The sequence below is a fragment of the Salvelinus sp. IW2-2015 genome, linkage group LG33 (genome assembly GCF_002910315.2).
Source record: "Salvelinus sp. IW2-2015 linkage group LG33, ASM291031v2, whole genome shotgun sequence".
NCBI lineage: Eukaryota > Metazoa > Chordata > Actinopteri > Salmoniformes > Salmonidae > Salvelinus > Salvelinus sp. IW2-2015.
The window spans coordinates 11,830,758-11,852,055 of NC_036872.1; the positions used below are offsets into that span (position 1 = coordinate 11,830,758).

Below are 21,298 nucleotides of genomic sequence, written 5' to 3' on the forward strand. Positions count from 1 at the left end.
CTGGGATGATGGTGTTGATGTGAGCCATGACCAGCCTTTCAAAGCATTTCATGGGTACAGATGTGAGTGCTACAGGGTGATAATCATTTACACAGGTTATCTTGGCATTCTTGGCCACAGCGACTATGGTGGTCTGCTTGAAACATGTAGGTATTACAGACTGGGGCAGGGAGAGGCTGAGAATTTCAGTGAAGACACTTGCCAGCTGGTCAGAGCATGCGCTGAGTAAGTGTCCTGGTAATCCGTCTGGCCCTGCAGCCTTGTGAATGTTAATCTGTTTAAGGTCTTACTCACATTGGCTACGGTGATCGTGAACAGCTGGTGCTCTCATGCATGATTCAGTGTTGCTAGCCTCGAGGCAAGCACAGAAGGTATTTCAATTGTCTGGTAGGCTTACATCATTGGACAGCTTGCGGTTGGGTTTCCCTTTGTAATCTGTAATAGTTTGCAAGCCCTGCCACATCCAATAAGCGTCAGATCCTGTGGAGTAAGATTCGATCTTGGTCCTGTATTTACGCTTTGCCTGTTTGAAGGTTTCTTCGGAGGGCACAGCGGGATTTCTTATAAGCGTCGGGATTAGTGTCCCGCTCCTTGAAAGTCGGCAGCTCTAGCCTTTAGCTCAGTGCGGATGTTGCCTGTAATCCATGGCTTCTGACTGGGGTATGTACATACGGTCACTGTGGGGACGACATTATCGATGCACTTATTGATGAAGATGGTGACTGATGTGGTAAACTTCTCAATGCCATCGGATGAATTCCGGAACATATTCCAGTCTGTGCTAGCGAAACAGTCCTGTAGCTTAGCATCCGCTTCATCGGACCACTTCCATATTGAGCTCATCACTGGTACTTCCTATTGAAATTTTTGCTTGTGAACAGGAATCAGGTGGATAGAGTTATGGTCAGATTTGCCAAATGGAGGTTGAGGGAGAGCTTTGTACGTGTCTATGTGTGTGGAGTAAAGGTGATCTAAAGTTGTTTTGCCTCTAGTTGCACAGGTGACATGCTGGTAGAAATTAGGTAAAATGGATTTCAGTTTTCCTGCATTAAAGTCACCGGCCACTGCGACTGGGAGACCCATGAGGCGGTGCACAATTGGCCCAGCTTCGTCCGGGTTAGGGAAGGGTTTGGACGGCTGGGATGTCCTTGTCCCATTGCGCTCTAGTGACTCCTTGTGGTGGCCCGGCTATGCACGCAGGCTGACTTCGGTCGCCAGTTGTACGGTGTTTCCTTCAACACATTGGTGTGGCTGGCTTCCGGATTAAGCGAGCAGTGTGTCAAGAAGTAGTGCGGCTTGGCAGGGTCATGTTTCGGAGGACGCATGGTTTTCGTCTTTCTCCTCTCCCGGGTCCATACGGGAGTTGCAGCGATGGGACAAGACTGTAACTACCAATTGTATATCATGAAATGAGATAGGAAAAAGTGGTAAAAAGTACCAAAAAAGTAATTAATTAATAAAATAAAGTCACCGGCCACTGGGAGTGCCACCTCTGGGTGAGCATTTTCTTGTTTACTTATGGCACTATACAGCTCGTTAAGTGTAGTCTTAGTGCCAGCATTGGTTTGTGGGAGTAAATAGACAGCTACAAAAAATATAGATGAAAACTCTCTTGGTAAGTAGTATGGTCTGTGATTGCCTCCTGTAGCTGAGGGACGGGAACCATGTCCAGTTCACGCATCTCAGGAATACTTTAGTCAACCACTCCTACACCACTCTATTTAAAACCGGTGTAATCGGTCCATTTCATCCCTTCTCTTCAACTCTGTCTCTCTTGTCAGATCTTTGGGGAGACAGAGCCGGTGCGGATGACATCGGAGGGCTCAGACTGTCGATGTAAGTGCATCATGAGGCCACTGAGCAAGGATGCGTGCCAGCATCTGAGGAGCGGAAAAGCACGGGTGGAGGACTTCTACACGGTGGAGACCGTCAGCTCTGGATCGGACTGCAAGTGTTCCTGCACAGCCCCTCCCTCCTCCCTCAACCCCTGCGAGAATGAGTGGAAGATGGAGAAGCTGAAGAAACAGGCCCCAGAGCTTCTCAAGGTGACGGGAGGTGCAGCAGTAACAGACACTAACTGTAACTTGGTGGCAAAATAACCTTATAACTATAAATGTTAGTAGTAAAATCAGGTAATTGACTGTGTAAAGACAGTGACAGAGACCCTGATTACATGTGTGTGGTTTGATCCTGAAGATACAGTATACGTAACCATGGGAGAAGCAGAAAGAGGATATCCCTGTAATTGTTCAAATGAAAGCTTCAAGGTGTCCCAGGTTGTTACACAGACAGTTCACTATGACATCACTGGATTGTCTGTCTGATATCCATCTGCTAATAACATCTCAGCACCTCTGAGGACCTTCATATCTGAAGCACACATTCCTTTTTCACTGGCAGTGAGAGGAGAGGAGGCACGCTATGTAGCATTTGAACAGAACAACCAGAACCAGATGTGTGATCTGACTGGATTTAGGCCTTCTGCACACTTTTAAGGTCCTTACTACTGTGTCTGTACAGTGTCTGTTCCAGGTGCATAGGAGTAAAAAAAAAAAAGAATACTGGAAGAGATGGAGACCCGCACACTGTCCAAAACTGAGGCTTGAATGAAAAATAAACATGTTTATTAGAACATCACTGTGCCCCAAAAAAATGATAGTGCAAGAAATTGCATAAAGGAAAGGTGAAAACAAAACACAAACGTTTCGGCCCCAGGCCATCCTCAGTGGATTTAGACTTAGCCATAGATTAAGCCTGGTTGTTGTTTCGTGTTAATAATCTCCTCTGTGCTGTGGGTGTACAGCTCCATTCCATGGTGGACCTACTGGAGGGGACGCTGTACAGTCTGGACCTCATGAAGGTTCACTCCTACATCAATAAGGTGGTCTCCCAGATGAACACACTAGAGGAGGTAAGCACTAAAAAACAGCGTCCTGGTATAGTGGAACAAGTGCCACAATAACTAGGACATAAAACAAAAACCAGGGTACACTAGGTTTGCATGCCTTTCTCCATACTGTGTTTGATTGTATTTGGGATCTTTCCAACGGTTCTAAGCTGTTAAAGCTGTCTATGGTCCTTTATGGAGACAGAGCTGATTAAATGGTTTGTGATTGGATACTAGTAACCCCCCCCCAAACTGCATGGCTACAGTAACCCTACAGTTATTCACTTCTCTAACAGGAAAATATGTACTAGAATGGGGAGAGTGATTTGTGTGACTGGCTCCGCCAGAGTACGAGTCACACAAAGTAACGTTTTTATAATCTATTTACAAAAGGGTTCCTTTTTGGTTAGAGTTATTTGCACATTTGTACAATGGACTGGTCTGATTCTTAGAACACGTCTGTTTCCCCAGACAATCAAGACCAACCTGACTCGGGACAATGAGTTTGTAAGGGACAGCATGATCACTCTGACAAACCAGTTTAAGAGGTATGAGAACTACTCAAACATAATGATGAGCATCAAGAAGGAGATCTCCAGCCTGGGGCTGCAGCTACTGCAGAAAGACCAAACAGAGACCAAAGCTCAGGTAAGTGTGTCTCAAACAAATACACACACACACACACAAAAGCATTCTCACAAATTACACATCAAACACACACAAACGTTCACATGCCCACAGACGCACCGTAAATCACAGGCTTGAATGTTAATGTTTACAGGTCACCAATGATGAGAAAACCAAAGAGACCGTAAAAAAACCGAACAAAAAGTCCCCTGCATCCAAACCCCCTCCCAAGCCGCCCAAGGAAAAGGTCGTAAAACCTAAGAAAGAGAGCACCAAGCCTGGGAAACCTGTCAAGCCTGACCCCACAGCCAAGGCCAAGGTGGCAGGGCACCAGCCGGGGGTAGTGAGGGGCATCACCTACTACAAAGCAGCCAAGGTGGATGGGGACGGGCATGTCACAGGCGGTAAAGGTGAGAGAAAAGGGGCCGATACAGGGGGAGAGTTTGACCACTCTCTCTCCCAGCCCAGTGGGTATGGAGCCTCCTCACCCCTTAAGACAACATTAGAATGTGACTTCAGCTGAGTAAGCTGCGCTCAGCCAGCCTGTATGAGATCATTTATATGCTGTTCTAATGTGCTCAGACCCTATTGTGATTGTTATAAACTAAACCAATTAAAATGTAAGTTATACTCTTTTCTTTGGGGGGGGGTCTTCATTACATAATGCAGGATCTGCATTGCACCAGACTGATCTGGAGTCCCATAGAGCGGCACACAATTGGCCCAGCGTCGTCCGGGTTAGGGGAGGGTTTGGCCGGGGTAGGCCGTCATTATAAAATAAGAATTTGTTCTTAACTGACATGCCTAGCTAAATAAAATAAAAATAATACAAAAATATTTCAGATTCCCAACGGAGACAGATATTGTACATTCTATTTCTGTATAGAGCAAGCCATTTAGATTTGAATGAAAGATGATGTTCTTGCATAAGTGTAATTAAAGAGTGTAAATCTTCCTGCTACATGTATACTCTTGGCAGCTCTGCCAGAGGAAGTAAAACAGTGAATCCTTCATCTTGTAGATCACCAGATCCTCAGTACAAGACTTATCTTGCTGTTGTTTTTTAACAAAGCATGGCTTGGGCCATTGGAGGATCAAATTGCTTGTGTGCATTCAGCGAGCAGGAAATCAATTTTTTTGTATTGACATAATACATCGAGCTAATGGAATGCTGTTTCAATAACATTGCCACATCCATGACATGCCCCAGCTTCACGCCTAGCACACAATGTGTGGGAGAACCTCATCACTGTGCAGATGAAAGCTGACAAAACATTTCCTGACTCCTTCAAATCCTCTTTAAGTTTACAAAAAGGAAGAAGGACCAAGGCACTCTTCATATAATTAATAAAAATGCCTTTATTTGTATAGCATGTTCAATGGAACAAAGATTTTAAAACTCTGAAGCGTTTCGGCTGCATGGCCTTCGTCAGGGAGTACAAAGATATGATGATACAATGTCTTCTTTTAAACAAAGCATTTTCCAATCAACCCTGATTGAAGAGGGAGTGATTACAGAATAGTTAATACTCAATACCAAGCAAACCGGGAACATTCCCAGAACATTAGCTAAGATTCCCATTCATCTCTAGTTAGAGTTTTATCTAACATTAGTATGATAACGTCCCCAAAACTTTTTTTATGTAATAAATATCTTTGGTTTGTTCTCCTAACATTCACAAAAATGTTGTGCACAACACCACAGAACATTCTCCAAAAGTTCTCATTAGATTTCCAGGTAATGTAATAACACAATGTACAAGTAACGTTTCCCAGCAAACCAAAATTGGTTCTGTGAAAGTTCCCAGAACGTTGGTTAGGTTGTGGCTAGCCTCTGCCGAGTCCCCAACAACTGGAGATTCTGGTTTTCAGGAGAAATGGAAAGAGAGCCTTCCGCTTTTGGACATTAACAAGGCGACACGCCATCTTAAAACCTTTTACTGCAGTGGGTTAAATCAGGGTCACACAGTGTTTCTTGGTAGTCTTAAACAAATCTACTTTGAAACAAAAGTATACACCTGTCACGAGAATTTTCAATCCACAATGATAATCATTAACAATCAATAGCTTTGACTAATCCCCGAGGTTTGTAAGACCATGGGTATAATAATAATTAGGCAAAGACTCAGCTTATGCAAAAGGCTAGTACAGTTTATTCAGAGAACGTTCTAAAGTCAAGAATACAAAAATATCAATTTTATAGCTGCGCACATACTTCCACACAAACAGTAGGTGTCCTACACACATACATACACACAAACAGTAAGTGAGTTTTATCCTTCTCCACAGTTCTCACCACTGTGTATCACTACCCAGCCGATAGTTCCATTCCCCCGAGATTAGGGAGACCTTGAGAAGTACTCCCTGTCCTCTCCCAAGTCTCTAAGAGGCCTAGCCAGGTTGGCTCCGAAGCTACGCCTTGCTCAGACAGTCTGTGTTTTTCCACTATACAGATACATTGTTTAACCTAATCCTGACTAAAACTACACACATCATCAGATTATAATTTTATGATTCTAATCAATGTCATACAATTATAAGGTTTCAGAGTGGAATTATTTCATCATTATCTTTCAACATTTAAATTATTTTATCAACACCTCACACACATGGTTAGCAAAATACAAAATATGCTCAGTTGTGATGACATTCATACAATGTTTAAGTTAGGTTGCACAGGACATTCCCTTAATTTTACAAGAATATTCTTGTGATATTCACAAAGGTTGCACAGAACATTCCCACAATGTTGCATAATGTTCCACAATTTCCAAATAAGTCTGTTTCTACATTCATAGTATATTTGTTTTATGTTTAACATAATATTCCATTGATGTTCACACAATATACAGTACCAGTCAAAAGTTTGGACACACCCACTCATTCAATGGTTTTTCTTTATTGTAGAATAATAGTGAAGACATTGAGAGAATGTCAAGCGTGTGCAAAGCTGTCAAGGCAAAGGGTGGCTACTTTGAAGAATCCCAAATATAAAATATATTTTGATTTGTTTAACACTTTTTTTGGTTACTACATGATTCCATATGTGTTGATGTCGTCTATTATTCTACAATGTAGAAAATAGTAAAAATAAAGAAAAACCCTGGACTGAGTAGGTGTGCCCAGACTTTTGACTAGTACTCTACAGTTGACCTTGTCTTAGAGGTCCTCAGAACATGTTATATTTAAGTTTTACCTAACATTACCACTACATTCTCAGCATGCAAATGTGTAGCTCCTTAAAGCAGATTGGAATACATCCCTGTATGTTTCTCTACAGATTTCATGGCAATTTGCATTTGAGTACTGTATTGTAGGCCTACTACAGTGTGTAGGCCACACAGCATTTTAGTTTAGAGCACATTGGAACAGCCTTCAATCATACAGTAGAAACACAACTATATCTTTACACTTCATACACTGAAAATATGCACATGTGGCGTTTGAACCAGCAATGTTTGGTTCCCAAGTCAGGTTTTTTATCTTCTGCTACACCAGAGAAGTTCTCTTACGCCTTCTTTTTTCAGTGTGGCAGTATGGTCAATCAGGAATTCCATTCTTCCTTTTTAGCCTTCTTACACATAACTAACCCAGGGATATACCCGATAACTGAGTTATTCACCATCACGTCACCCATCCTCTTTATATACGGCATACTGCTGGGCCCATATTTACAATGTATCCAAAACTATTGAGTGCTAATCTAGGATCAGTTTTGCTTTTCAGATCATGAAAAATAAGAGAGGGGGGACCATGTCAAGCGACTCAAAGTAGGAATTATATTGGGTGTGTTTTTAAAAAAGTTGAACAGTCCATTTTTACACAATGTTTTATTTTTACAGTTAGTCTAAATTCTGCATTTCTGGCTAGATTAAAAAATCTGGATGAAATAAATACATCCTCTCTTTTAGTAGAGTGTATCTGAGCCTCAATTCCACAGTTTTCCTCAAAAGAAACATGGTTAACTTCTCTGGGATAGGTGGGACGATAGCGTCCCACTTGGCCAAAATTCAGAAAAAATGTAGCGTGCCAAATTCAAATATATTACTATAAAAATCAATCTTTCATGAAATCACACATGAAAGACACCAAATTAAAGCTACACGTGTTGTGAATCCAGCCAACATGTCTGATTTCAAAAAGTATTTACGGGGAAAGCACACCAAACAATTATGTTAGCTCAGTACATAGCCACAGAAAAACACAGCCATTTTCCCAGCAAAAGATAGTAGTCACAAAAAGCAGAAATAGAGATAAAATTAATCACTAACCTTTGATGATCTTCATCAGATGACACTCATAGGACATCATGTTACACAATACATTTATGTTTTGTTCGATAATGTGCATATTTATATCCACAAATCTCGGTTTACATTGGCGCCATGTTCAGAAATGCTTCCAAAATATCCGGAGTAATTGCAGAGAGCCTCGTCAAATAACAGAAATACTCATCATAAACTTTGATGAAAGATACATGTTTTACACAGAATTAAAGATACACTTGTTCTTAATGCAACCGCTGTGTCAGATTTTTTTTAAACTTTACGTAAAAAGCACACCATGCAATAATCTGAGACGGCGCTCAGATTTAACAACATTTCTCCGCCATGTTGGAGTCAACAGAAATACGAAATTACATCCTAAATATTCCCTTACCTTTGATTATATTCATCAGAATGCACTGCCAGGAATCCTAGTTCCACAATAAATCGTTGTTTTGTTCGATAATGTCCATTACTTATGTCCAATTAGATACTTTTGCTAGCATGTGTAGTACACGTGTCCAAACGCTCGCGCAGATGCAGGCAAACGTCGGACAAAAACTTCAAAAAGTTATTTTACAAGTCGAATAAACTGGTCAAACTTAGTAGAGAATCAATCTTCAGGATGTTGTTATCATTTATATCCAACAAGGTTCCAACCGGAGAATTATTTTCAGTCTCTATAAGTAATGGAACGCATGGCGATATCATGAGGAATGCGCGTGACCAAGAACTGGCAATCTGCCAGACCACTGACTCAAACACCTCCCATCCGGTCCCACATCACAGTATAGGCTTCATTCAGCATTCTACAGACTGTTGACATCTAGTGGAAGGCGTAGGAAGTGCAAACAGATCCATATATTACAGGGAATTGAATAGGCGATGAGTTTAACAATGACCAGTCTCAGAATTCCCATATGAGTTCTGTTATACTCACAGACATCATTCAAACAGTTTTAGAAACTCCAGAGTGTTTTATATCAATAGTAATAATAACATGCATATTTTAGTATCTGGGACAGAGTAGGAGGCAGTTCATTATGGGCACGCAATTCATCCAAAAGTGAAAATGCTGCCCCCTATATGAAAGAAGTTAAAGAACATGTGGGATTGAACCTGCAATCCTCAAATCAGCAACCAAATCATTAATCCTCTGTGCCACCAGGAGATAACTGTGTCCTTGCGGGGGGTTTTCACTCTAATATGGTCAATCCGGAAACAGAACAAAATGTTTGAGTTATTAAAATATTCCCATCCTCTTCATATGCTGTGTACTTGTAACACTGTAACGCGATTTCAGTCTTGGAGGAGTGTTTTCTGACCGATTCTGCATTTGGTTAATGATGTTTGTCCTCCATGAGACACTGTAGACACGGAAAGCCTATTTCACTTACTCAAAATCCCCAGAATTAATCTAAGATAACTCAAGAAATCTGTCATTCATTTAAAAAAATTGCAGATTATGTTTTAGTTGCGCAATTTTACATCTACAGTGCATTCGGAAAGTACTCAGACCCCTTCACTTTTTCCACATTTTGTTACATTACAGCCTTATTCTAAAATTGATTCAATTGGATTAAATTTTGATTATATTTTTTCCCCTCGTCAATCTACACACAATACCCCATAATGATAAAGTGAAAACAGGTTTTTTGAAATTTTGGCAAATGTATTAAAAATTAAAAACAGATACCTTATTTACATAGGTATTCAGACCCTTTGCTATGAGACTCGAAATTGAGCTCAGGTGCATTCTGTTTCCATTGACTATCTTGAGATGTTGCTTCAACTTGATTGGAGTCCACCTGTGGTAAATTCAATTGATTGGACAAGATTTGGAAGGGCATACACCTGTCTATATAAGGTCCCAGAGTTGACAGTGCATGTCAGAATAAAAACCAAGCCACGAGGTCGAAGGAATTTTCCGAAGAGCTCTGAGACATTATCGTGCCGAGACACAGATCTGGCGAAGGGTACCAACATAAATTCTGCAGCATTGAAGGGCCCCAATATCACAGTGGCCTCAATCATTCTTAAATGGAAGAAGTTTGGAACCACCAAGACTCTTCCTTGAGCTGGCTGCCCGGCCAAACTGAGCAATCGGGGGAGAAGGGCCTTGGCCAGGGAAGTGACCAGGAACCCGATGGTCACTGACGGAGCTCCAGAGTTCCTCTGTGGAGATGGGAGAACCTTCCAGAAGGACAACCATCTCTGCAGAACTCCACCAATCAGGCCTTTAGGGTAGAGTGGCCAGGCGGAAGCCACTCCTCAATAAAATGACAGCCCGCTTGGAGTTTGCCAAAAGGCACCTAAGGGACTCTCAGTACCATGAGGAACAAGATTATATGGTCTGATGAAACCAAGATTGAACTCTTTGGCCTGAATGCCAAGCATCACATCTGGAGGAAACCAGGCACCGCTCATCACCTGGCCAAAACCATCCCTACGTTGAAGCATGGTGGTGGCAGTATCATGTTGTGGGGATGTTTTTCAGCGGCAAGGACTGGGAGACTAGTCAAGATCGAGGGAAAGATTAACGGAGCGAAGTACAGAGAGTTCATTGATGAAAACCTGCTCTAGAGCGCTCAAGAATTCAGACTGGGGGCGAAGGCTCACCTTCCAACAGGACAACGACCCTAAGCACACAGCCAAGACAACGCAGGAGTGGCTTCGGGACAAGTCTCTGAGTGTCCTTGAGTGGCCCAGCCAGAGCCCGGTCTTGAACCCGATCGAACATCTCTGGAGAGACCTGAAAATAGATGTGCAGCAACGCTCCCCATCCAACCTGACAGAGCTTGAGAGGTTCTGCAGAGAAATACAAAATACAGGTGTGCCAAGCTTGTAGTGTCATACCCAAGAAGACTCGAGGGTGTAATCGCTGCCAAAGGTGCTTCAACAAAGTACTGAGTAAAGGGTCTGAATACTATTTCAGTTTATTTTTATTAAATTTGCAAAAATGTCTAAAAACCTGTTTTTGCTTATCAATATGGGGTATTGTGTGTAGATTGATGGGGGGGGGTGTTTTAATCATTTTTAGAATAAGGCTGTAACGTAACAAATGTGTAAAAAGTGAAGGGGTCTGAATACTTTGCGAATGCACTTTAACTAAGTTGTTTGGCACAGTATTTCTCAGGTAAAAAAAATGTGCGACGTGTTGTCTTATGCAAACAAAGTCGTAGCCGCTGGGCAGGTCTGTCTCACTGTGAATGCTATTGTATAGAGAGCAATCACCGCAGCTGTTCACTCCATGTTAGTGGGCCAATGGATATCGTCAAATCAAACCCCAACCTTAATTAACCCGTTGTGACACACAGATGTTACAAACTCCATTTAAGAGGAAACTGACTTTATGACCAAAATTATCCTATTTACACTGTAGTCAATGTTATCACTAGAATAACTGTTTCAGACTTGAATTGATGCGACATAGATTATTTTCTAAGGGATCTGTTGATTTTTAAAGGCAGTCGCTCTTTAAGGAGCTAGACATTTGCATGCTGAGAATGTTGTGGTAATATTAGGTCAAACTTAAATATAACATGTCCTGAGGACCTCCAAGACAAGGTGAAATGTATATTGCGTGAACATCAATGGAATATTATGTTAAGCCTAAAACAAATATGCTATGAACGTCATAAAAACAGACTTATTTGGAAACTGTGGAACACTGTACAACATTGTGGGAATGTTCTCTGTGTGAATATCACAAGACTATTCTTGTAACATCCCAAACAACATGCATAACTTCATTAAATGTTCTGTGAACCTTGGAAGAGCTTAGACCAGATGTTCTGTCAACATTCTGACACCATTATAGGAATGTCTTGTGCAACCTAAAGTAAACATTGTATGAATGTCATCACACTTTTGTGTTTTGGGAACCTCTAAAGAACTCAGAAGGGCTTTTTTGGTTAACATTCTTGCAACATCAAATGTTTTGTGCACCCAGATAGGTTGACATTCAGATAATGTTTCTATCTGGACGGTTGAAGTGTTTTCGGAATCTCTTGTTATTTGCCCACAATGTTCCTACAACCTAAAGACACATTCTGGGAACATTTAAAGAACAGATTAAATGTGTTCTAGGAACGTTCTAGTAACATCAGGCGAATGTTTTATACAAACATTTTATAGTCATCAGCACGACTGGACAATTTTTTGTGTCATGAGAACATTCGCTACAACCTAACAAATGTTCTGGGAACCAATTTTGGTTTGCTGGGTAACTCTAGTTGAATGGATAGGTGTGCTAGGTTTGCTCAAGGTTCAGATGCACATATGCTGTTAGATCATGTGTTCTGCCATGCCTAGCCGTTTAGCCATACTTTGGTGAGTCCAGCCACCTTTGTCAATCCAGTGAAGCGAATCAGTTTACTTTCCATAATCTCTCACAAAGAACAGGAGGGCCGTGTGAATTGCATCTAGGTGAATTGCATCTATTAGATAAAGACAATGTGGCTTTTCCTTCACCACAACAATACCTGTGATTTTGACTCTAGAGACCCACAGCACATTCTCTTATCTATGCCTGCCTCCTGATTCCTAAGGCTTTCCCTGACTCTCTATCTTGCTGTTAAGCCTTTAACAGATACATGTGGTCAGGTAGCGTGCACGGCTGGCACTATGAGGTTCAGAGAGCGAGTGTTGTGCAGATGCGCTGCTTATGTAGCAGGGAGAGGCGTTTTATCTCACATGTGTCTAGCAGCACAGGAAGTGAGAGTAGGCTAGGCTAGAACAGGATAGGACAGGATAGGATTAACTTTAATGTTCCAATGGGAAAATTGTCTTAGACACACAGTACTGCTGTATACACAATAAACACTGTACATTACACACTCAACATAATACATACATTGTACTTTACTCTTAGCATGATACACTTCTCATATAGTTTGCATATTCCCTTATTCTGTCAGTGGCGTACTAACACACTTTACTTATTTGCTGTTTAGGTATTTGATGGACATGGGAATGAAGGAGTGCTTATACCTGTTCAGCTTACACATGAGGACCCTATAGCGTTTACTTGAGGGGAGGAGCGGATATTCAGAGTATAGTACATGGGAGGGATCTGAAATAATGTTTTCCGCTTGTCTGTTAACGGTCTGTTCAGAAATAGTGTTGCTTCACACCCATGACCTTCATGGCAGTTTGTTTCAGGCGGGAAATTTGGGATTTCAGTTAGACTGATACATTTCCAGTAATATGAGTAACAGAGGCGAGCAGACTCAGCCTGGCCCTCTCCTCCTGGTACTGTCCTCTGTTCTGCTATTCTCTCTCCATGGCCAAGGATAAGAAAATGTCATGTGAGGGCTGTGGAATTCTGAATCCAAACAGACAGAGGCAGAGGCAGCAGGACTCACTTGGTTACAGAGGAGGGGACAGAGAAAGTGAGAGGAAGCTGGCATGCTCTGTGTGCTGCATAACTAATGCATTCCCCTTTGATGTGGCCCCGGGAAATCTCTGGTACTGTACAGTGTCTGTCTCTCTGACAGAGGTCTCAAAAGCAGCTCATACAGGGCCTGTGGCTCTGAGGCCCTATTTGACTAATTTAGCCAGTTAATTCTAATGAAAACTCGTGAAGACAAGGCCCCTCCAGAGTTTGATTTTGAGTAACTAAATTCCATGGCCTGCTTGCCAATACTTCATCCCTTTATCCTCAGACAACGCTGCCAAGACTCAAACCGTCCAACACGTTAAAGAGACACACTCGGAGGACGGAGGCGCTGAAATCATCTTGGAAACCATAAAGGGAACCACAGCTGAGTCGACAACTACTACAGAAACTGCTGTCACTACCACGACAACAATGGCAGCAACAACAACAACAGCCAGTACCACAATGCCATCTACTACCACTACCACCACCACCACCAGTGCAGCAGGAGTAGAGAGGCTAGACAGACCAGCTCCCACCATCATGCTCTTCCTGGACAATTCAGACAACAACAGCCGGCCAATCCTACACAGAGCAGGTAGCCTGACCAACACAATACCCTACTGTACACTACACTACACCCTATATCAACTGAATGTGCTCATTTACAACAATACTGACAGTCAATGCTATGACTGTTCAGTTCAGTAACAGATAAGCATGTAACGTTTAGCTGCCAGAATGTGTGACTGTGAAATTGGATGATTGGAAACTCATGCAGGCCATTATTTATCCAGTTTGTCTGGTAGTTTTTGTGTTGACTGTTTTGAGCTGTACTTGGCAGGGAAGATCCTAGACTGTGAGGGGACCCTGGCGTCTATCGAGCTCCCAGAGAAGCAGCACAGCTATGGGCGGAATGAGGGAGCCTGGATGAAGGATCCTCTGGCAAAGGACTCCAAGATCTACGTCACTAACTATTACTATGGCAACAACCTGGTGGAGTTCCGAAACCTGGACAACTTCAAGCAAGGTGGGCATGGCATAGAGAGATACATATTATAGACCAGGGTTCCCCAACTAGCAGCCTGGGTATTTATTTGAATTGTTGGACATAAGACTGTAAAAACAACAGCAAATTGATCCAAGTGATTTTAATTTTGGAAATCTGTTACAAAGTATTCTCATGCAAAATAGAGAGATACAGTTGAAGTCAGAAGTTTACATACACCTTAGCCAAATACATTTAAACTCAGTTTTTCACAATTCCTAACATTTAATCCTAGTAAAAATTCCCTGTCTTAGGTTAGTTAGGATCACCACTTAATTTTAAGAATGTGAAATGTCAGAATAATAGTAGAGAGAATTATTTATTTCAGCTTTTCTTTCTTTCATCACATTCCCAGTGGGTCAGATGTTACTCAATTAGTATTTGGTAGCATTGCCTTTAAATTGTTTAACTTGGGTCAAGTGTTTCGGGTAGCCTTCCACAAGCTTCCCACAATAAGTTGGGTGAATTTTGTCCCATTCCTCCTGACAGAGCTGGTGTAACCGAGTCAGGTTTGTAGGCCTCCTTGCTCACACACACTTTGTCAGTTCTGCCCACAAATTTTCTATAGGATTGAGGTCAGGGCTTTGTGATGGCCACTCAAATACCTTGACTTTGTTGTCCTTAAGCCATTTTGCCACAACTTTGGAAGTATGCTTGGGGTCATTGTCCATTTGGAAGACCTATTTGCGACCAAGCTTTAACTCCCTGACTGATGCTCCCTCCCTCCCCTCAGACTGACCATCAGATGCAGGCCATCAGTCCAGTAAAAACAATAAGCAAATAATTATGCCTCACAGGTAATACAACAAATGATCTATTACCAGTGTTATCATACGCCTACATTTTTTTAAATATAATTTTTTAATGGTCTGAGAAGAACAACATTGGCAGGACAATTCAAGCGTAGTCAATATGCAGTGATAATGTATTGGGCCTATAGCCTACTGCACAAACCTAATTGCAACAGAACTGTTTTTAATTGGTTAGTGTTGCATAAACGTACGTTTTTTAAGTCCTTTTTTGTCTGAGTGGTAGATCTGGCATGCATTTTGACTCAAAGTGATCTTGACTCAGAAAAGGTTGGTGACCACTGCTCTACAGTGACCCATGAAATGTAGTGAGTATACACTATAGAAGCTTGAGACTCAAACTCGCAGGTTTTAGTTGTCATACTGTGCTTTTCATTCCACACACAAAGTTCCTAAAACAGCTGGGTGGGAAAAATCCACCCCTTCTTGCACTAGTAATTGGAGAGAGAAATAGGATTACTCCTCTTAACTGACTGGGTAAAATGATCTTTCTCACAGGACTAGCCTGGTTGATTTAGAGGTGTTAGGACAATGTTTTTTGAAACTCACTAACATCTTGCTAAGCGTACAGAGATTTTGCTCTGATATCCAGTAGGGTGGTGAGTTCACAGCAGCGTGCGGATGGCTAGGTATCTCTATGAGTGGCTGTGATCCCTGCTTAGGCAGGGCTGGCCTCTCATTTGAACTGGCCATAGCTGAGGGATTAGAGGCATGGGCTGGCCTCGGGGGGGAAAAGTGCTGTGCTATGGGGTTGTTTTTGTCCTTCGCTGCAGCTTCATTCATTATCTAAATCACACTTCCTGAGGTGGAAATGTAAGCGAGCAGATGTGACCAGATATGAGTGTAACCCTAATAACAGAACATCTGTTTGGACAGCAGGGAGTGGGATAGTAAAACAGAAACGAATCAGTCTCTCATGTGAAACAATTGTATAAACTTTTATGGAACTATTAAAATGTTTGTGTGTGTGTGACACCTGTGAAACCCAGAATGACTTGATTTATTCTTAATTTTACATGATGTTAGCATCATGTCTGGGGGGGGCAACATGGTATGTAGTTAGCGCTCGCTAAACATGTATATATTTGGTCCTGTTAGGTCGTTGGAGCAACCTCTTCAAACTGCCTTACAACTGGATCGGCACAGGCCATGTGGTGTACAACGGAGCATTTTACTACAACAGAGCTTTCACCAAGAACATCATCAAGTACGACCTGAGGATGCGCTACGTGGCTGCCTGGACCCTCCTGCATGACGTGGTTTACGAGGACACCACCCCCTGGAAGTGGAGAGGTCACTCGGACATTGACTTTGCCGTGGACGAGAGTGGGCTGTGGGTGATCTACCCTGCCACGGACTATGACTACTCYCAGCAGGAGGTGATTGTCATCAGTAAACTGGACCCTGGGGATCTGTCCATGAAGAAGGAGACCACCTGGAGGACGGGCCTGAAGAGGAACTCCTACGGGAACTGCTTCATCATCTGTGGGGTGCTGTACGCTGTGGACGTCTATAACCAGAAGGAAGGGGAGGTGAACTATGCCTACGACACCCACACCAACTCAGAGGCTATCCCTCGTCTGCCCTTTACCAACGAATACGCCTACACCACCCAGATCGACTACAATCCCAAGGAGAAGGTCCTGTACGCCTGGGACAATGGACACCAGATCACATATAACATACACTTTGTTGACCAATGAGCATAGGGGTTTTGCTCTCAGGTAAAGTATAGGCCATCAGCACCATGACAAGGTCACTATCCCCATAGAGATTAAGAGAGATAATCAGTAATAGATGTGGTAAAGAGGTCAATGGAACGTAGACCGTGGGGATAGAAGAAGGACACCGGATTGGGGCACATTCAAATCTGATCTAAGGAAGTGGATATTCATCAAATCCATTATCATTGATGTATTGTAACAGGCCTACAATGTGGTTACGAAAGTCCAATTTTGATATATTTGGTTGTTTTTGCTGCATAACATTTAGAAGTAGTCCCTGTTCAGGTTTAGAAGAAGTAATTGCTAAATGGTAACTCTCGTTCGAATAAGCTGGTAGCGTAGCTAGCACTGAGAAATCGGTGGTGGTAGTCAATGTTGTTTTTAACTGTAAGGCAGTTCATTGGTGATGATGACATGAACATGTGTTGGGGTTGACATCCATACAGCATGATACTCTGATTTTCACCTTAACATATAGTGAAATACACATATAAACAATAACCTAAATGTAGGTTCATTTTAATGGGGGGCAGTGAGGAGATTCTGATCTTTCCCCCGGGCGTTTCCATGGCATTTTCATTGTTTTGGTCAAGTTCCATTGACCTCTTTACCGGATCTATGGACAGTCCAGCAGCGCCCATATTAGATTCAACAGCCAACATTCCTCTTTCAATGCATACTAACCAATACACTTGACAGCATACCATGCGCTTACACAACAAGGTTCCTGGTCAATGTGGACTCTATATTGGGATGCTATTGTAAATCACGAATGGCTCATTTATTCCACCCATTAGATTTTTATGGCCCATCAAACTCTATCCTGTCACCTAGCACTATGATCATCTGTAATTGTCATTTCAGGCCTATTGATGATGTTCGTTTTTTAACTTGTATAAATGTTGCTGCGTACTGTAGTGTTAACTGTTAAAATTGTTTCTTTCAGTGAGGATGAGGGATGCTTTGAATATACAGTACCAGTCAAATGTTTGGAGTTTTTATTTATTTTTACTATTTTCTACCTTGTAGAATAATAGTGAAGACATCGAAACTATGAAATAACACATGGAATCATGTAGTAACCAAAAAAAGTGTGAAACAAATCAAAATATATTTTATGTTTGAGATTCTTCAAAGTAGCCACCCTTTGCCTTGAAGAGCATTGCACACTCTTGACATTCTCTCAACCAGCTTCATGAGGTAGTCACCTGGAATGCATTTCAATTATTATAATTTTTTTAACCTTTATTTAACTTAAGAACAGTTAAGAACAAATTCTTATTTTCAATGACGGCCTAGGAACAGTGGGTTAACTGCCTTGTTCAGAGATGGAAGGATTTTTACCTTGTCAGCTCAGGGATTTGATCTTGCAACTTTCCGGTTACTAGTCCAACGCTCAAACCACTAGGCTACCTGCCAGTGTACCTTGTTAAAAGTTAATTTGTGGAATTTCTTTCCTTCTTAATGCGTTTGAGCCAATCAGTTGTGACAAGGTAGGGGTGGTATACAGAAGATAGCCCTATTTGGTAAAAGACTAAGTGCATATTATGGCAAGAACAGCTCAAATAAGCAAAGAGAAATGACAGTCCATCATTACTTTAAGACATGAAGGTCAGTCAACCCCAAAAATGTCAAGAACTTTGAAAGTTTCTTCAAGTGCAGTCACAAAAACCATCAAGAGTTATGATGAAACTGGCTCTCATGAGGACCGCCACAGGAACGGAAGACCCAGAGTTACCTCTGCTGCAGAGGATAAGTTCATTAGAGTTAACTGCACCTCAGATTGCAGCCCAAATAAATGCTTCACAGAGTTCAAGTAATAGTCACATCTCAACATCAACTGTTCAGAGGAGACTGCATGAATCAGGCCTTCATGGTTGAATTGCTGCAATTAAACGACTACTAAAGGACACCAATAAGAAGAAGAGACTTGCTTGGGCCAAGAAACACGAGCAAAGGACATTATACCGGTGGAAATCTGTCCTTTGGTCTGATGAGTCCAAATTTGAGATTTTTGGTTCCAACCGCTGTGTCTTTGTGAGACGCAGAGTAGGTGAACAGATGATCTCCGCATGTGTGGTTCCCACCGTGAAACATGGAGGACGAGGTGTGATGATGTGGGGGTACTTTGCTGGTGACACTGTCAGTGATTTATTTAGAATTCAAGGCACACTTAACCAGTATGGCTACCACAGCATTCTGCAGCGATACGCCATCCCATCTGGTTTGAGCTTAGTGGGACTATCATTTGTTTTTCAACAGGACAATGACCAACATACCTCCAGGCTGTGTAAGGGCTATTTGACCAAGAAAGAGAGTGATGGAGTGCTGAATCAGATGACCTGGCACCACAACCACCCGACCTCAACCCAATTGAGATGGTTTAGGATGAGTTGGACCGCAGACTGAAGGAAAAGCAGCCAACAAGTGTTCAGCATATGTGGGAACTCCTTCAAGACTGTTGGAAAAGCATTCCAGGTGAAGCTGGTTGAGAGAATGCCAAGAGTGTGCAAAGCTTTCATCAAGGCAAAGGGTGGCAAAGGGTGGCTACTGAAGAGTTTGAAGAGTTCCCACATGTTTAACACTTGTTTTGCTTACTACATATGTGTTATTTCATAGTTTAAGTTTTCACTATTATTCTACAATGTAGAAAATAGTAAAATAAAGAAAAACCCTTGAATTAGTAGGTGTGTCCAAACTTTTGACTGGTACTGTATATGAACTCACAAAAACAATATAAACGAGTTTCTAAACTGAAGATTTTGTATTCACTTGTAATTTTCCAGAAATGTATACTTCATATCTCCATTGTTGTTGCTTTGCATACATTTTGTATAAAGTTATATGTTCATTTTTTGTTTGAATGAAAACTATACGGTTGTTGCTGCTAGTAACATTTACACGGTCACTACATCTGTCATCATCATTTTGGCGTATTTGTAAACCGTTACTTCATAGGAAATTAACTGTCATGGAGGTCAATTATGTAAATGCATACAGATGTACAGTACCGTCTTCTAAAGGAATTATAATCCATCAACCTCTGACAGTTTCTGATCTACGATGAGTCATAAATGATTGTACCTGCATGTAGTGCATGTACTGTCGTTGTGAAGAGTTATGAAGACCACTAATTCAAATAAAGTTTTGCATAAATATCTTTAGAGCATTTTACTATCATATTTGATTTATTTTGAAACAACCACTTTAATGACTAGTACGTATTTTGAATCTATTTTGATGGTTTGGTTAAGTTTACACAGAAAAGTGCATGACTAATTACAGCACTGCAGTTTTTTTATTCGTAATGTCACAGTCTTTGATAAACAATATTTGACAGAAAGGATTTTAATTTGTAAATGTTCTAAACTCAGCAAAAAAAGAAACACCCTCTGTCAACTGCGTTTATTTTCAGCAAACTTAACATGTGTTAATATTTGTATGAACATGACAAGATTCAACAACTGAGACAAAAACTGAAGTTCGACAGACATGTGACTAACAGAAATGGTATAATGTGTCCCTGAACAAAGGGGGGGTGGTCATAATCAAAAGTAACAGTCAGTATCTGGTGTGGCCACCAGCTGCATTAAGTACTGCAGTGCATCTCCTCCTCATGGACTGCACCAGATTTGCCAGTTCTTGCTGTGAGATGTTACCCCACTCTTCCACCAATGCATCTGCAAGTTCCCGGATATTTCTGGGGGGAATGGCCCTAGCGCTCACCCTCCGATCCAACAGGTCCCAGACGTGCTCAATGGGATTAAGATCCGGGCTCTTCGCTGGCCATGGCAAAACTCTGACATTCCTGTCTTGCAGGAAATCACTCACAGAACGAGCAGTATGGCTGGTGGCATTGTCATGCTGGAGGGTCATGTCAGGATGAGCATGAGGGAGGAGGATGTCTTCCCTGTAATGCACAGCGTTGAGATTGCAGGCAATGACAACAACCTCAGTCCGATGATGCTGTGAAACACCGCCCCAGACCATGACGGACCCTCCACCTCCAAATCGCTCCAGAGTACAGGCCTCGGTGTAACGCTCATTCCTTCAACGATAAACGCAAATCCGACCATCACCCCTGGTGAGACAAAACCGCAACTCATCAGTGAAGAGCACTTTTTGCCAGTCCTGTCTGGTCCAGCGACGGTGGCTTTGTGCCCATAGGCTACGTTGTTGCCGGTGATGTCTGGTGAGGACCTGCCTTACAACAGGCCTACAAGCTCTCAGTCCAGCCTCTCTCAGCCTATTGCGGACAGTCTGAGCACTGATGGAGGGATTGTGCATTCCTGGTGTAACTCGGGCAGTTGTTGTTGCCATCCTGTACCTGTCCCGCAGGTGTGATGTTCGGATGTACCGATCCTGTGCAGGTGTTGTTACACATGGTTTGCCACTGCGAGGATGATCAGCTGTCCGTCCTGTCTCCCTGTAGCGCTGTCTTAGGCTTGTCACAGTACGGACATTGCAATTTATTGCCCTGGCCACATCTGCAGTCCTCATGCCTCCTTGCAGCATGCCTGAGGCGTACACGCAGATGAGCAGGGACCCTGGGCATCTT

The 21,298-nt window shown here is 42.2% G+C and overlaps 1 protein-coding gene across 2 annotated transcripts in view; it reads left to right on the forward strand.

The window, feature by feature from the left end:
- Positions 1 to 19,900, forward strand: part of LOC111958012 (olfactomedin-like protein 2A) — a 31,029-nt gene extending 11,129 nt beyond the window's left edge. For both annotated transcript variants that reach the window (XM_070436850.1, XM_023979177.2), the window contains 7 exons: positions 1,782 to 2,045; positions 2,804 to 2,911; positions 3,359 to 3,535; positions 3,669 to 3,924; positions 13,446 to 13,757; positions 14,004 to 14,189; positions 16,115 to 19,900. In XM_070436850.1, coding sequence (XP_070292951.1) covers positions 1,782 to 2,045; positions 2,804 to 2,911; positions 3,359 to 3,535; positions 3,669 to 3,924; positions 13,446 to 13,757; positions 14,004 to 14,189; positions 16,115 to 16,719 — 1,908 coding nt within the window. In that variant the 3' untranslated portion in view covers positions 16,720 to 19,900. The remainder of the gene's footprint in view (positions 1 to 1,781; positions 2,046 to 2,803; positions 2,912 to 3,358; positions 3,536 to 3,668; positions 3,925 to 13,445; positions 13,758 to 14,003; positions 14,190 to 16,114) is intronic.
- The last annotated feature ends 1,398 nt before the right edge of the window (positions 19,901 to 21,298 follow it).